The sequence below is a fragment of the Salmo trutta genome, chromosome 12, assembly GCF_901001165.1.
Source record: "Salmo trutta chromosome 12, fSalTru1.1, whole genome shotgun sequence".
Taxonomy (NCBI): Eukaryota; Metazoa; Chordata; class Actinopteri; order Salmoniformes; family Salmonidae; genus Salmo; species Salmo trutta.
Genome location: NC_042968.1, coordinates 46,718,067 through 46,735,518, shown reverse-complemented (window position 1 = coordinate 46,735,518; position 17,452 = coordinate 46,718,067). Strand labels below are relative to the sequence as shown.

The 17,452-nt window shown below is 48.7% G+C and overlaps 1 protein-coding gene across 5 annotated transcripts in view; it reads right to left on the bottom strand.

Annotated features, from left to right (window-relative positions):
* Window positions 1-17,452, bottom strand: part of cep89 (centrosomal protein 89) — a 121,279-nt gene that overhangs the window by 51,997 nt on the left and 51,830 nt on the right. For all 5 annotated transcript variants that reach the window (XM_029768560.1, XM_029768559.1, XM_029768561.1 and 2 more), the window contains 4 exons: window positions 16,457-16,637; window positions 7,758-7,925; window positions 6,847-6,988; window positions 799-888 (listed from right to left, as the gene is read on the bottom strand). In XM_029768560.1, the coding sequence (XP_029624420.1) occupies window positions 799-888; window positions 6,847-6,988; window positions 7,758-7,925; window positions 16,457-16,637 (581 nt within the window). The remainder of the gene's footprint in view (window positions 1-798; window positions 889-6,846; window positions 6,989-7,757; window positions 7,926-16,456; window positions 16,638-17,452) is intronic.

Genomic DNA, 17,452 nt, shown 5'->3' with positions numbered 1-17,452 from the left:
GTTAGCTCCACACAACAGTTAGCTCCCACACAACAGTTAGCTCCCACACAACAGTTAGCTCCCACACAACAGTTAGCTCCCACACAACAGTTAGCTCCCACACAACAGTTAGCTCCACACAACAGTTAGCTCCCACACAACAGTTAGCTCCACACAACAGTTAGCTCCACACAACAGTTAGCTCCACACAACAGTGTGCTCTGTGAAGCAGAGCGGCAGTCGATGGTAACCCAGACTACGATCTGAGGCCTGGAGGTCCGTTGAGAGAACTGACAGGATAATAACACACACACACACACACACACACACACACACACACACACACACACACACACACACACACACACACACACACACACACACACACACACTCTCCCATGAGAGCTCTGACAACAACACTGGACGTGTGGAGCCCTGAGTTCCCCCCCTCACTCACTCAAACTCCACACCCCCCAGCAGGGGCAGCCTGGGTAACGGGTCCCAAGAGCAGGACTGGTAGTCAGGGCTCGCCTCGGGGATTAGAGTGTGTGATGGTGGAGGGATGGTTGTCGGGGGCTCAGGGATGGTTGTCGGGGGCTCGGGGATGGTTGTCGGGGGCTCGGGGATGGTTGTCGGGGGCTCGGGGATGGTTGTCAGGGGCTCGGGGATGGTTGTCGGGGGCTCGGGGACGGTTGTCGGGGATGGTTGTCGGGGGCTCGGGGATGGTTGTCGGGGGCTCGAGGATGGTTGTCGGGGGATCAGGGATGGTTGTCGGGGGATCAGAGTCAGTGTGTCTGGGTGGTGTTGCCGCTGCCTCACCTTGACCTTCTCCTGAAGCTTTCCGAGCCGCACGGTGTCGTCCACAATCCTGCTGATCACACCCTGCTTGTCGTGCTCTAGGGACGAGGCCTGAGGAGGGAGAGAGGAGACAGGGAGGGTTACGGATCTGGGAGAGGAGTGGAGGAGGAGAGGAGGGAGAGAGAGAGAGGGATGAGGAGGGAGGGAGGGAGAGCGAAAGAGATTGAGGAGGGAGGGAGGGAGGGAGAGCGAGAGAGGGATGAGGAGGGAGGGAGGGAGGAATGAAGGGAGGGAGGGAGAGCGAGAGAGGGAGAGCGAGCGAGAGATAAGGAAGGAGGGAGAGAGAGAGGGAGGGAGGGAGGTTCATTAAAGCAGTGGACCAGTAACAAGACAACCACATTATGCTAACCAGCTACCCCCCCCAGTCAGTCTAACAGCCCTCCACAGAGTAGTCAGTCAGTCTAACAGCCCTCCACAGAGTAGTCAGTCAGTCTGTAACAGCCCTCCACAGAGTAGTCAGTCAGTCTAACAGCCCTCCACAGAGTAGTCAGTCAGTCTAACAGCCCTCCACAGAGTAGTCAGTCAGTCTGTAACAGCCCTCCACAGAGTAGTCAGTCAGTCTGTAACAGCCCTCCACAGAGTAGTCAGTCAGTCTAACAGCCCTCCACAGAGTAGTCAGTCAGTCTGTAACAGCCCTCCACAGACTAGTCAGTCAGTCTGTAACAGCCCACCACAGAGTAGTCAGTCAGTCTGTAACAGCCCTCCACAGAGTAGTCAGTCAGTCTGTAACAGCCCTCCACAGAGTAGTCAGTCAGTCTGTAACAGCCCTCCACAGAGTAGTCAGTCAGTCTAACAGCCCTCCACAGAGTAGTCAGTCTGTAACAGCCTCCACAGAGTAGTCAGTCAGTCTGTAACAGCCCTCCACAGAGTAGTCAGTCAGTCTAACAGCCCTCCACAGAGTAGTCAGTCAGTCTGTAACAGCCCTCCACAGACTAGTCAGTCAGTCTGTAACAGCCCTCCACAGAGTAGTCAGTCAGTCTGTAACAGCCCTCCACAGAGTAGTCAGTCAGTCTGTAACAGCCCTCCACAGAGTAGTCAGTCAGTCTGTAACAGCCCTTCACAGAGTAGTCAGTCAGTCTAACAGCCCTCCACAGAGTAGTCAGTCAGTCTGTAACAGCCCTCCACAGACTAGTCAGTCAGTCTGTAACAGCCCTCCACAGAGTAGTCAGTCAGTCTGTAACAGCCCTCCACAGAGTAGTCAGTCAGTCTGTAACAGCCCTCCACAGAGTAGTCAGTCAGTCTGTAACAGCCTTCCACAGAGTAGTCAGTCAGTCTGTAACAGCCCTCCACAGAGTAGTCAGTCAGTCTGTAACAGCCCTCCACAGAGTAGTCAGTCAGTCTGTAACAGCCCTTCACAGAGTAGTCAGTCAGTCTAACAGCCCTCCACAGAGTAGTCAGTCTGTAACAGCCTCCACAGAGTAGTCAGTCAGTCTGTAACAGCCCTCCACAGAGTAGTCAGTCAGTCTAACAGCCCTCCACAGAGTAGTCAGTCAGTCTGTAACAGCCCTCCACAGAGTAGTCAGTCAGTCTAACAGCCCTCCACAGAGTAGTCAGTCAGTCTAACAGCCCTCCACAGAGTAGTCAGTCAGTATGTAACAGCCCTCCACAGAGTAGTCAGTCAGTCTGTAACAGCCCTCCACAGAGTAGTCAGTCAGTCTGTAACAGCCCTCCACAGAGTAGTCAGTCAGTCTGTAACAGCCCTCCACAGAGTAGTCAGTCAGTCTGTAACAGCCCTCCACAGAGTAGTCAGTCAGTCTGTAACAGCCTTCCACAGAGTAGTCAGTCAGTCTGTAACAGCCCTCCACAGAGTAGTCAGTCAGTCTGTAACAGCCCTCCACAGAGTAGTCAGTCAGTCTGTAACAGCCCTTCACAGAGTAGTCAGTCAGTCTAACAGCCCTCCACAGAGTAGTCAGTCTGTAACAGCCTCCACAGAGTAGTCAGTCAGTCTGTAACAGCCCTCCACAGAGTAGTCAGTCAGTCTAACAGCCCTCCACAGAGTAGTCAGTCAGTCTGTAACAGCCCTCCACAGAGTAGTCAGTCAGTCTAACAGCCCTCCACAGAGTAGTCAGTCAGTCTAACAGCCCTCCACAGAGTAGTCAGTCAGTATGTAACAGCCCTCCACAGAGTAGTCAGTCAGTCTGTAACAGCCCTCCACAGAGTAGTCAGTCAGTCTGTAACAGCCCTCCACAGAGTAGTCAGTCAGTCTGTAACAGCCCTCCACAGAGTAGTCAGTCAGTCTGTAACAGCCCTCCACAGAGTAGTCAGTCAGTCAGTCTAACAGCCCTCCACAGAGTAGTCAGTCAGTCTAACAGCCCTCCACAGAGAAGTCAGTCTGTAACAGCCCTCCACAGAGTAGTCAGTCAGTCTGTAACAGCCCTCCACAAAGTAGTCAGTCAGTCTGTAACAGCCCTCCACAGAGCAGTCAGTCTAACAGCCCTCCACAGAGTAGTCAGTCAGTCTGTAACAGCCCTCCACAGAGTAGTCAGTCAGTCTAACAGCCCTCCACAGAGAAGTCAGTCTGTAACAGCCCTCCACAGAGTAGTCAGTCAGTCTGTAACAGCCCTCCACAAAGTAGTCAGTCAGTCTGTAACAGCCCTCCACAGAGCAGTCAGTCTAACAGCCCTCCACAGTGTAGTCAGTCAGTCTGTAACAGCCCTCCACAGAGTAGTCAGTCAGTCTGTAACAGCCCTCCACAGAGTAGTCAGTCAGTCTAACAGCCCACCACAGAGTAGTCAGTCAGTCTGTAACAGCCCTCCACAGAGTAGTCAGTCAGTCTAACAGCCCTCCACAGAGTAGTCAGTCAGTCTGTAACAGCCCTCCACAGAGTAGTCAGTCAGTCTGTAACAGCCCTCCACATGGACACAAAACCCTTTTCACTATGTTACTATTCCCCTATCTGACTACCTAACGCTCAATAACAACATGGACACAAACCCTTTTAACTACCTAACGCTCAATAACAACATGGACACAAACCCTTTTAACTATTCCCTATCTGACTACCTAACGCTCAATAACAACATGGACACAAAACCCTTTTAACAAACAGGAGCTATTGCATCGAAACAAATAATGGTGTTTGAGAGAGAGAGAGAGAGATGACTAACAGAGTTAGAGTAACGTACATCACAGGAACAAGAGATTGTATTGTTCAGATGTTTCGGAGACGCGTGTCGAGGACATGGATCAATGAACCGTAATGTAACGACGTAGAGACTACTGCCACTGAGACATACCTCTAACAGACCTACAACATCACCTACAGAGTCCAGGTACGGCTGACAGGAGAGAGTTACCAACCAACTAGCCTGGATTCCAGAAAAAAATACTGGAAGTCGAAGGTGTTTATTTCCACCTGTGGAGATCTGCCGTTCCACAGATCCCGTGTCGGCCTTCTGGGTCCTGTCATCTGGCCATAGTACCGGGTCCAATCCGAGAGCCAACGGCGTTTAGCTACCTCAAAAGGCATCTACATTAGTTGGATAACACGATAATACAGCTCTTTGGGCCAGTCAGACCAATTGGATAACATTATAATACAGCTCTTTGGGCCAGTCAGACCAGTTAGATAATGCAGCTCTTTGGGCCAGTCAGACCAGTTAGATAATAAAGCTCTTTGGGCCAGTCAGACCAGTTGGATAATACAGCTCTTTGGGCCAGTCAGACCAGTTGGATAATACAGCTCTTTGGGCCAGTTAGACCAGTTGGATAATACAGCTCTATGGGCCAGTCAGACCAGTTGGATAATACAGCTCTTTGGGCCAGTCAGACCAGTTGGATAATACAGCTCTTTGGGCCAGTCAGACCAGTTGGATAATACAGCTCTTTGGGCCAGTCAGACCAGTTGGATAATACAGCTCTTTGGGCCAGTCAGACCAGTTGGATAATACAGCTCTTTGGGCCAGTCAGACCAGTTGGATAATACAGCTCTATGGGCCAGTCAGACCAGTTGGATAATACAGCTCTTTGGGCCAGTCAGACCAGTTGGATAATACAGCTCTTTGGGCCAGTCAGACCAGTTGGATAATACAGCTCTTTGGGCCAGTCAGACCAGTTGGATAATACAGCTCTTTGGGCCAGTCAGACCAGTTGGATAATACAGCTCTATGGGCCAGTCAGACCAGTTGGATAATACAGCTCTTTGGGCCAGTCAGACCAGTTGGGGTCGAAATAAGGAAGCACAAGCTGAAAAGGGAAAGGGGGGGATACCTAGTCAGTTATAACACTATTAAAAGGGAAAGGGGGGGATACCTAGTCAGTTATAACACTATTAAAAGGGAAAGGGGGGGGATACCTAGTCAGTTATAACACTATTAAAAGGGAAAGGGGGGATACCTAGTCAGTTATAACACTATTAAAAGGGAAAGGGGGGGATACCTAGTCAGTTGGACAAGAGGAATACCTTTGTAAGAATGCTGTTCATTGACTACAGCTCAGCATTCAACACCATAGTACCCTCCAAGGTCATCATTAAGACCCCGCCCTGTGCAATTGGGTCCTGGACTTCCTGACGGGCCGCCCCCAGGTGGTGAAGGTAGGAAACAACAATCTCTACTTCGCTGATCCTCAACACTGAGTCCCCACAAGGGTGCATTCTCAGCCCTCTCCTGTACTCCCTGTTCACCCACGACTGCGTGGCCATGTACGCCTCCAACTCAATCATCAAGTTTGCAGACGACACAACAGTGGTAGGCTTGAATACCAACAACAAGACAGCCAACAGGGAGGAGGTGAGGATTCTGGGAGTGTGGTGCCAGGAAAATAACTTCTAACTTCAACATCAACAAAATAAAGGAGATGATCATGGACTTCAGGAAACAACAGAGGGAGCAGCCCCCTATCCACATCGACGGGACAGCAGTGGAGAACCTGGAAAGTTTTAAGTTCCTCGGCGTACAGATCACGGACGAACTGAAATAGTCCACCCACACAGACAGTGTGGTGAACCTCAGGAGGTTGAAGACATTTGGCTTGTCACCTAAAACCCTCACAAACTTTTACAGATGCACAATTGAGAGCATCCTGTCGGGCTGTATCACCGCCTGGTACGGAAACTTTACCGCCCTTCAACAGCAAGGCTCTCCAGAGGGTAGTGATGTCTGCACAACTCATCACCGGGGGCAAACTACCTGCCCTCCAGGACACCTACAGCACCCGATGTCACAGGAAGGCCAAAAAGATCATCAAGGACAACAACCACCCGAGCCACTGCCTGTTCACCCCGCTATCATCCAGAAGGCGAGGTCAGTACAGGTGCATCAAAGCGGGGAACCGAGAGACTGAAAAACAACTTCTATCTCAAGGCCAACTGTTGAGACTTCTAGCTCACTCTACCTGTGACGGCAGAGTCACTGTGCGCATGCTCCTCTGGCGCTGGGCATTCTGGGTGATGTAGTCGGTGCTGTTTAAGCCAGATTTGCCACATCTTTGATGGTGTTGCAGGCTTATTTGATTTTCATTATTTACATTATTATTATTAAATTACTTGAATAATATATTATATAATATATCTTAATAATATATTGTCATTATTTGTTTGTTGTATTTCAGGTTTATGACCTGTGGTCATTTGATTTAAAATAGAATTAAGGACAAAACACGAGTCATGACATTGTGTGCTTCCTGGTGAGCCTTTTCAGAGGGCTAAATAACAAAAAATCCAAACACCAACAGACTGTTAAACAGCCATCACTAATTTGATGTGATGTGAGTGTATTATACCATGTATACTGGCTGGTCTCTCTCCTGTGTGGTCTTCTCAGCCAGAGCTACGATAGAGGACAGGTAGTGATGTGATGGGATGTGTGTGTATTATACCATGTATACTAGCTGGTCTCTCTCCTGTGTGGTCTTCTCAGCCAGAGCTACGATAGAGGACAGGTAGTGATGTGATGGGATGTGTGTGTATTATACCATGTATACTAGCTGGTCTCTCTCCTGTGTGGTCTTCTCAGCCAGAGCCGTGATAGAGGACAGGTAGTGATGTGATGGGATGTGTGTTTATTATACCATGTATACTAGCTGGTCTCTCTCCTGTGTGGTCTTCTCAGCCAGAGCTACGATAGAGGACAGGTAGTTATGGGCTCTCATCTCCTTCTCTATAGAGTCATCAACTTGTTGCTTCAACAGGCCTATACGCCTCTGGGCCTTCCTGAGAGAGAAAGATACAGAGAGAGAGAGAGATACAGAGAGAGGAGGGAAGGGGGAGGTAGATACAGAGAGAGAGCGAGAGAGAGATACAGAGAGAGAGTGAGAGAGAGATACAGAGAGAGCAAGAGAGAGGAGGGAAGGGGGAGGTAGATACAGAGAGAGAGCGAGAGAGAGCGAGAGAGAGCGAGAGAGAGCGAGAGAGAGAGCGAGTGAGAGAGAAAGAGAGCGAGCGAGAGAGAGAGCGAGAGAGGGAGCGAGAGAGGGAGCGAGAGAGGGAGTGAGAGCGAGAGAGGGAGCGAGAGAGGGAGCGAGAGAGAGAGCGGGAGAGAGGAGGGAAGGGAAGGGGAAGGTAGAGAGAGAGAGAGCGGGAGAGAGGCAGAAGGCATTGTGTTGATCACAGGAATACATTTCCAACACCTTGCAGAGAGATTCCCACATTGAGATTGAGGGCTGTCAGTCCACTGTTCCATACAGGGAATTAACAGCTGTTCTCTCAGAGTCTCCAGATACATGCAGCAACTACTGTCTGTTACCGCATCCCAACTGGTATCCTATTCCCTATATAGTGCACTACTTTAGACCAGAGCCCTATGGCATCCTAATCCCTGTGTAGTGCACTACTTTAGACCAGAACCCTATTCCCTATATAGTGCACTACTTTAGACCAGAACCCTATGGCACCCTATTCCCTATATAGTGCACTACTTTAGACTAGAGCCCCTGTAAGCAGTGAGGTTAGGGTCAGGGTTCAGAGGTCAGGGTCTGTGTACCTGCTAGCATGTCGAGACGCCTCCAGTCCAGCCTCCAGATTCCGGATGTCGGCAGTCAGGTTGGTTTTGTCCAACAGCAGACTGTTCTTCTCTGTCTGCAGACTAGTCACTTTCTGCTGCAGATCCTCCAGCTCAGTCTGCTGACGGCCTGAATCAGCCTCCAGTTGGCTACGGTAGAGAACACACACACACACACACACACACACACACACACACACACACACACACACACACACACACACACACACACACTTTATAATTGTAGCTAAAACATGGTGACTATCTACAGCTGTTAAGTCCCGTTCCTCATCTACAGCTGTTAAGTCCCGTTCCTCATCTACAGCTGTTAAGCCTCGTTCCTCATCATCTCTGTTAAGTCCCGTTCCTCATCTACAGCTGTTAAGTCCCGTTCCACATCTACAGCTGTTAAGTCCCGTTCCTCATCTACAGCTGTTAAGTCCCGTTCCTCATCTACAGCTGTTAAGTCCCGTTCCACATCTACAGCTGTTAAGTCCCGTTCCAAATCTACAGCTGTTAAGTCCCGTTCCACATCTACAGCTGTTAAGTCCTGTTCCTCATCTACAGCTGTTAAGACATGTTCCTCATCTACAGCTGTTAAGTCCTGTTCCTCATCTACAGCTGTTAAGTCCCGTTCCTCATCATCTCTGTTAAGTCCCGTTCCTCATCTACAGCTGTTAAGTCCCGTTCCTCATCTACAGCTGTTAAGCCCCGTTCCTCATCATCTCTGTTAAGTCCCGTTCCTCATCTACAGCTGTTAAGACATGTTCCTCATCTACAGCTGTTAAGTCATGTTCCTCATCTATAGCTGTTAAGTCCTGTTCCTCATCTACAGCTGTTAAGCCCCGTTCCTCATCTACAGCTGTTAAGCCCCGTTCCTCATCATCTCTGTTAAGTCCCGTTCCTCATCTACAGCTGTTAAGTCCTGTTCTTCATCTACAGCTGTTAAGTCCTGTTCCTCATCTACAGCTGTTAAGTCCTGTTCCTCATCTACAGCTGTTAAGCCCCGTTCCTCATCATCTCTGTTAAGTCCCGTTCCTCATCTACAGCTGTTAAGCCTCGTTCCTCATCATCTCTGTTAAGTCCCGTTCCTCATCTACAGCTGTTAAGTCCCGTTCCAAATCTACAGCTGTTAAGTCCCGTTCCTCATCTACAGCTGTTAAGTCCCGTTCCTCATCATCTCTGTTAAGTCCCGTTCCTCATCTACAGCTGTTAAGTCATGTTCCTCATCTACAGCTGTTAAGTCCTGTTCCTCATCTACAGCTGTTAAGTCCTGTTCCTCATCATCTCTGTTAAGTCCCGTTCCTCATCTACAGCTGTTAAGTCCCGTTCCTCATTTACAGCTGTTAAGTCCTGTTCCTCATCTACAGCTGTTAAGTCCCGTTCCTCATCATCTCTGTTAAGTCCCGTTCCTCATCTACAGCTGTTAAGTCCCGTTTCTCATTTACAGCTGTTAAGTCCCGTTCCTCATCATCTCTGTTAAGTCCCGTTCCTAATCTACAGCTGTTAAGTCCCGTTCCTCATCTACAGCTGTTAAGTCCTGTTCCTCATCTACAGCTGTTAAGTCCTGTTCCTCATCATCTCTGTTAAGTCCCGTTCCTCATCTACAGCTGTTAAGTCCCGTTCCACATCTACAGCTGTTAAGTCGCGTTCCTCATCTACAGCTGTTAAGTCCTGTTCCTCATCTACAGCTGTTAAGTCCCGTTCCTCATCATCTCTGTTAAGTCCCATTCCTCATCTACAGCTGTTAAGTCCTGTTCCTCATCTACAGCTGTTAAGTCCCGTTCCTCATCATCTCTGTTAAGTCCCGTTCCTCATCTACAGCTGTTAAGTCCCGTTCCTCATCTACAGCTGTTAAGTCCCGTTCCACATCTACAGCTGTTAAGTCCCGTTCCACATCGACAGCTGTTAAGTCCCGTTCTTCATCTACAGCTGTTAAGTCCTGTTTCTCATCTACAGCTGTTAAGTCCTGTTCCTCATCTACAGCTGTTAAGTCCTGTTTCTCATCTACAGCTGTTAAGTCCCGTTCCTCATCATCTTTGTTAAGTCCCGTTCCTCATCTACAGATGTTAAGTCCCGTTCCTCATCTACAGCTGTTAAGCCCCGTTCCTCATCTACAGCTGTTAAGCCCCGTTCCTCATCATCTCTGTTAAGTCCCGTTCCTCATCATCTCTGTTAAGTCCCGTTCCTCATCATCTCTGTTAAGTCCCGTTCCTCATCTACAGCTGTTAAGTCCCGTTCCTCATCTACAGCTGTTAAGTCCCGTTCCACATCTACAGCTGTTAAGTCCTGTTCCTCATCTACAGCTGTTAAGTCCCGTTCCTCATCATCTCTGTTAAGTCCCGTTCCTCATCATCTCTGTTAAGTCCCGTTCCTCATCATCTCTGTTAAGTCCCGTTCTTCATCTACAGCTGTTAAGTCCCATTCCTCATCTACAGCTGTTAAGTCCTGTTCCTCATCTACAGCTGTTAAGTCCCGTTCCTCATCATCTCTGTTAAGTCCCGTTCCTCATCTACAGCTGTTGAGTCCCGTTCCTCATCTACAGATGTTAAGCCCCGTTCCTCATCATCTCTGTTAAATCCCGTTCCTCATCTACAGCTGTTAAGCCTCGTTCCTCATCTACAGCTGTTAAGCCTCGTTCCTCATCATCTCTGTTAAGTCCCGTTCCTCATCATCTCTGTTAAGTCCCGTTCCTCATCTACAGCTGTTAAGTCCCGTTCCTCATCTACAGCTGCTAAGTCCCGTTCCTCATCTACAGCTGTTAAGTCCCGTTCCTCATCTACAGCTGTTGAGTCCCGTTCCTCATCATCTCTGTTAAGTCCCGTTCCTCATCTACAGCTGTTAAGCCCAGTTCCTCATCATCTCTGTTAAGTCCCGTTCCTAATCTACAGCTGTTAATTCCCGTTCCTCATCTACAGCTGTTAAGCCTCGTTCCACATCTACAGCTGTTAAGTCCTGTTCCTCATCTACAGCTGTTAAGTCCTGTTCCTCATCTACAGCTGTTAAGTCCCGAACCTCATCTACAGCTGTTAAGTCCCGTTCCTCATCTACAGCTGTTAAGTCCCGTTCCTCATCTACAGCTGTTAAGTCCCGTTCCTCATCTACAGCTGTTAAGTCCTGTTCCTCATCTACAGCTGTTAAGTCCTGTTCCTCATCTACAGCTGTTAAGCCCCGTTCCTCATCATCTCTGTTAAGTCCCGTTCCTCATCTACAGCTGTTAAGTCATGTTCCTCATCTACAGCTGTTAAATCCTGTTCCTCATCTACAGCTGTTAAGTCCTGTTCCTCATCTACAGCTGTTAAGTCCCGTTCCTCATCATCTCTGTTAAGTCCCGTTCCTCATCATCTCTGTTAAGTCCCGGTCCTCATCTACAGCTGTTAAGTCCCGTTCCTCATCTACAGCTGTTAAGTCCCGTTCCTCATCTACAGCTGTTAAGTCCCGTTCCTCATCTACAGCTGTTAAGTCCCGTTCCTCATCTACAGCTGTTAAGTCATGTTCCTCATCTACAGCTGTTAAGTCCTGTTCTTCATCTACAGCTGTTAAGTCCCATTCCACATCATCTCTGTTAAGTCCCGTTCCTCATCTACAGCTGTTAAGTCCTGTTCCTCATCTACAGCTGTTAAGTCCCGTTCCTCATCATCTCTGTTAAGTCCCATTCCTCATCTACAGCTGTTAAGTCCCATTCCTCATCTACAGCTGTTAAGCCCCGTTCCTCATCATCTCTGTAAAGTCCCGTTCCTCATCTACAGCTGTTAAGTCCCGTTCCTCATCTACAGCTGTTAAGTCCCGTTCCTCATCTACAGCTGTTAAGCCCCGTTCCTCATCATCTCTGTTAAGTCCTGTTCCTCATCTATAGCTGTTAAGTCCCGTTCCTCATCTACAGCTGTTAAGTCCCGTTCCTCATCATCTCTGTTAAGTCCCGTTCCTCATCTACAGCTGTTAAGTCCCGTTCCTCATCTACAGCTGTTAAGCCCCGTTCCTCATCATCTCTGTTAAGTCCTGTTCCTCATCTACAGCTGTTAAGTCCTGTTCCTCATCTACAGCTGTTAAGTCCCGTTCCTCATCATCTCTGTTAAGTCCCGTTCCTCATCATCTCTGTTAAGTCCCGGTCCTCATCTACAGCTGTTAAGTCCCGTTCCTCATCTACAGCTGTTAAGTCCCGTTCCTCATCTACAGCTGTTAAGTCCCGTTCCTCATCTACAGCTGTTAAGTCCTGTTCCTCATCTACAGCTGTTAAGTCCTGTTCCTCATCTACAGCTGTTAAGTCCCGTTCCTCATCATCTCTGTTAAGTCCCGTTCCTCATCTACAGCTGTCAAGACCCGTTCCTCATCTACAGCTGTTAAGCCCCGTTCCTCATCATCTCTGTTAAGTCCCGTTCCTCATCTACAGCTGTTAAGTCATGTTCCTCATCTACAGCTGTTAAGTCCCGTTCCTCATCATCTCTGTTAAGTCCCGTTCCTCATCTACAGCTGTTAAGTCCCGTTCCTCATCATCTCTGTTAAGTCCCGTTCCTCATCATCTCTGTTAAGTCCCGGTCCTCATCTACAGCTGTTAAGTCCCGTTCCTCATCTACAGCTGTTAAGTCCCGTTCCTCATCTACAGCTGTTAAGTCCTGTTCTTCATCTACAGCTGTTAAGTCCCATTCCACATCATCTCTTTTAAGTCCCGTTCCTCATCTACAGCTGTTAAGTCCTGTTCCTCATCTACAGCTGTTAAGTCCCGTTCCTCATCATCTCTGTTAGGTCCCGTTCCTCATCTACAGCTGTTAAGTCCCGTTCCTCATCTACAGCTGTTAAGCCCCGTTCCTCATCATCTCTGTTAAGTCCCGTTCCTCATCTACAGCTGTTAAGTCCCGTTCCTCATCTACAGCTGTTAAGTCCCTTTCTTAATCTACAGCTGTTAAGTCCCGTTCCTCATCTACAGCTGTTAAGTCCTGTTCCTCATCTACAGCTGTTAAATCCCATTCCACATCATCTCTGTTAAGTCCCGTTCCTCATCTACAGCTGTTAAGTCCTGTTCCTCATCTACAGCTGTTAAGTCCCGTTCCTCATCATCTCTGTTAAGTCCCGTTCCTCATCTACAGCTGTTAAGTCCCGTTCCTCATCTACAGCTGTTAAGCCCCGTTCCTCATCATCTCTGTTAAGTCCCGTTCCTCATCTACAGCTGTTAAGTCCCGTTCCTCATCTACAGCTGTTAAGTCCCGTTCCTCATCTACAGCTGTTAAGTCCCGTTCCTCATCATCTCTATTAAGTCCCGTTCCTCATCTACAGCTGTTAAGTCCCGTTCCTCATCTACAGCTGTTAAGTCCCGTTCCTCATCTACAGCTGTTAAGCCCCGTTCCTCATCATCTCTGTTAAGTCCTGTTCCTCATCTATAGCTGTTAAGTCCCGTTCCTCATCTACAGCTGTTAAGTCCCGTTCCTCATCATCTCTGTTAAGTCCCGTTCCTCATCTACAGCTGTTAAGTCCCGTTCCTCATCTACAGCTGTTAAGCCCCGTTCCTCATCATCTCTGTTAAGTCCTGTTCCTCATCTACAGCTGTTAAGTCCCGTTCCTCATCATCTCTGTTAAGTCCCGTTCCTCATCATCTCTGTTAAGTCCCGGTCCTCATCTACAGCTGTTAAGTCCCGTTCCTCATCTACAGCTGTTAAGTCCCGTTCCTCATCTACAGCTGTTAAGTCCCGTTCCTCATCTACAGCTGTTAAGTCCTGTTCCTCATCTACAGCTGTTAAGTCCTGTTCCTCATCTACAGCTGTTAAGTCCCGTTCCTCATCATCTCTGTTAAGTCCCGTTCCTCATCTACAGCTGTCAAGACCCGTTCCTCATCTACAGCTGTTAAGCCCCGTTCCTCATCATCTCTGTTAAGTCCCGTTCCTCATCTACAGCTGTTAAGTCATGTTCCTCATCTACAGCTGTTAAGTCCCGTTCCTCATCATCTCTGTTAAGTCCCGTTCCTCATCTACAGCTGTTAAGTCCCGTTCCTCATCATCTCTGTTAAGTCCCGTTCCTCATCATCTCTGTTAAGTCCCGGTCCTCATCTACAGCTGTTAAGTCCCGTTCCTCATCTACAGCTGTTAAGTCCCGTTCCTCATCTACAGCTGTTAAGTCCTGTTCTTCATCTACAGCTGTTAAGTCCCATTCCACATCATCTCTTTTAAGTCCCGTTCCTCATTTACAGCTGTTAAGTCCTGTTCCTCATCTACAGCTGTTAAGTCCCGTTCCTCATCATCTCTGTTAAGTCCCGTTCCTCATCTACAGCTGTTAAGTCCCGTTCCTCATCTACAGCTGTTAAGCCCCGTTCCTCATCATCTCTGTTAAGTCCCGTTCCTCATCTACAGCTGTTAAGTCCCGTTCCTCATCTACAGCTGTTAAGTCCCTTTCTTAATCTACAGCTGTTAAGTCCCGTTCCTCATCTACAGCTGTTAAGTCCTGTTCCTCATCTACAGCTGTTAAATCCCATTCCACATCATCTCTGTTAAGTCCCGTTCCTCATCTACAGCTGTTAAGTCCTGTTCCTCATCTACAGCTGTTAAGTCCCGTTCCTCATCATCTCTGTTAAGTCCCGTTCCTCATCTACAGCTGTTAAGTCCCGTTCCTCATCTACAGCTGTTAAGCCCCGTTCCTCATCATCTCTGTTAAGTCCCGTTCCTCATCTACAGCTGTTAAGTCCCGTTCCTCATCTACAGCTGTTAAGTCCCGTTCCTCATCTACAGCTGTTAAGTCCCGTTCCTCATCTACAGCTGTTAAGCCCCGTTCCTCATCATCTCTGTTAAGTCCCGTTCCTCATCTACAGCTGTTAAGTCCCGGTCCTAATCTACAGCTGTTAAGCCCCGTTCCTCATCATCTCTGTTAAGTCCCGTTCCTCATCTACAGCTGTTAAGTCCCGTTCCTTATCATCTCTGTTAAGTCCCGTTCCTCATCTACGGCTGTTAAGTCATGTTCCTCATCTACAGCTGTTAAGTCCTGTTCCTCATCTACAGCTGTTAAGTCCTGTTCCTCATCTAAAGCTGTTAAGTCCCGTTCCTCATCATCTCTGTTAAGTCCCGTTCCTCATCATCTCTGTTAAGTCCCGTTCCTCATCTACAGCTGTTAAGTCCTGTTCTTCATCTACAGCTGTTAAGTCCTGTTCTTCATCTACAGCTGTTAAGTCCTGTTCCTCATCTACAGCTGTTAAGTCCTGTTCCTCATCTACAGCTGTTAAGTCCCGTTCCTCATCATCTCTGTTAAGTCCCGTTCCTCATCATCTCTGTTAAGTCCCGGTCCTCATCTACAGCTGTTAAGTCCCGTTCCTCATCTACAGCTGTTAAGTCCCGTTCCTCATCTACAGCTGTTAAGTCCTGTTCCTCATCTACAGCTGTTAAGTCCTGTTCCTCATCTACAGCTGTTAAGTCCCGTTCCTCATCATCTCTATTAAGTCCCGTTCCTCATCTACAGCTGTTAAGTCCATTTCCTCATCTACAGCTGTTAAGCCCCGTTCCTCATCATCTCTGTTAAGTCCCGTTCCTCATCTACAGCTGTTAAGCCCCGTTCCTCATCATCTCTGTTAAGTCCCGTTCCTCATCTACAGCTGTTAAGTCCCGTTCCACATCTACAGCTGTTAAGTCCTGTTCTTCATCTACAGCTGTTAAGTCCTGTTCCTCATCTACAGCTGTTAAGTCCCGTTCCTCATCTACAGCTGTTAAGTCCCGTTCCTCATCTACAGCTGTTAAGTCCCGTTCCTCATCTACAGCTGTTAAGCCCCATTCCTCATCATCTCTGTTAAGTCCTGTTCCTCATCTATAGCTGTTAAGTCCCGTTCCTCATCTACAGCTGTTAAGTCCCGTTCCTCATCATCTCTGTTAAGTCCCGTTCCTCATCTACAGCTGTTAAGTCCCGTTCCTCATCTACAGCTGTTAAGCCCCGTTCCTCATCATCTCTGTTAAGTCCTGTTCTTCATCTACAGCTGTTAAGTCCCTTTCTTCAGCTACAGCTGTTAAGTCCCGTTCCTCATCTACAGCTGTTAAGTCCTGTTCCTCATCTACAGCTGTTAAGTCCCGTTCCTCATCATCTCTGTTAAGTCCCGTTCCTCATCTACAGATGTTAAGTCCCGTTCCTAATCATCTCTATTAAACCCTGTTCCTCATCATCTCTGTTACAGGATGCTGATCAACAGTGGAAAGTGGTTTTGTTAAAACCTGATGACTGTAGCACAGACACACGACAGGAGCGGACATTTTGAGGCCGCGTCTAAACCTACGACCACGTCTGAAGTAAAGCTTGACGAACACTATGAGGGAAAACATACAGCCTGACTTAGAACATAGTTGGGATTTGGAGATGATTTAAAAGTTTTGAAGGAGACCAGTCATTTTTCAAAGAGCAGAAACTAGGACAGGAGTTCTGTCGTCTGTCAGTATCTATCTGATGTCTGTCAGTATCTATCTGATGTCTGTCAACATCTATCTGCTGTCTGTCAGTATCTATCTATCTGCTGTCTGTCAGTATCTATCTATCTGCTGTCTGAGTCTGTCAGTATCTATCTATCTGCCAGTATCTATCTATCTGCTGTCAGTATCCATCTATCTGCTGTCTGAGTCAGTATCCATCTATCTGCTGTCTGAGTCAGTATCCATCTGCTGTCTGAGTCAGTATCCATCTGCTGTCTATCTGCTGTCCGAGTCAGTGTATTTATAACTAGCTACCGTTTGAGTTTGGTGGCGATGGCGTGGTGTTCGTCCCAGCTGACAGCGTTCTCCAGACTGCAGCGTGCCTGAAGGTGTTCTGTCTGCAGAGTGTGGAGCGCTCTCCTCGTTACCTCCAGCTCACCTTCCAGCTTCTGCTTCTCTGCCTCCAGCAACATCAGCTGCTTACACACCTTAGAGACTGGAGAGAGAGGGAGGGAGGAAGGAGGGGAGAGAGGGGAGAGGAGGGAGGAGAGGAGTGAGGGAGGAGGGGAGAGAGAGGGAGAGGAGGAAGAGAGAGGGAAGGGGGAGGAGAGGGGGGAAGGAGGGGAGAGGAGGGAGGAGAGGGGGGAGGGAGAGGAGGAAGAGAGAGGGAGGGGGGAGGAGAGGAGATGAGGGAAGAGAGGAGTGAGGGAGGAGGGGAGAGACGGAGAGGAGGAAGAGAGGGGGGGGAAGGAGGGGAGAGAGGAGTGAGGGAGGAGGGGATAGAGGGGGAGAGGAGGAAGAGAGAGGGAGGGGGGAGGAGGGGAGAGAGAATGAGAGGAGGAAGGGGGAGGAGGGGAGGTGAGGGACGAGAGGAGTGAGAGAGGAGGGGAGAGAGGGGAGAGGAGGAAGAGAGGGGGAGGAGGGGAGATGAGGGACGAGAGGAGTGAGGGAGGAGGGGAGAGAGAGGGAGGAGAGGGGGGAGGGAGGGAGAGGAGGAAGAGTTCATGGAGATAACTTTCAACTCTGAAGACTTCTACCATTCACCTCTAGCATGGTGATTTCTACCATTCTCCTCCAGCATGGTGATTTCTACCATTTACCTCCAGCAGGGTGAAGACTTCTACCATCACCTCCAGCAGGGTGAAGACCTCTACAATTCACCTCCAGCAGGGTGATTTCTACCATTTACCTCCAGCATGGTGATTTCTACCAATTCACCTCCAGCAGGGTGAAGACTTCTACCATTCACCTCCAGCAGGGTGAAGACTTCTACCATTCACCTCCAGTGGGGTGAAGACTTCTACCATTCAC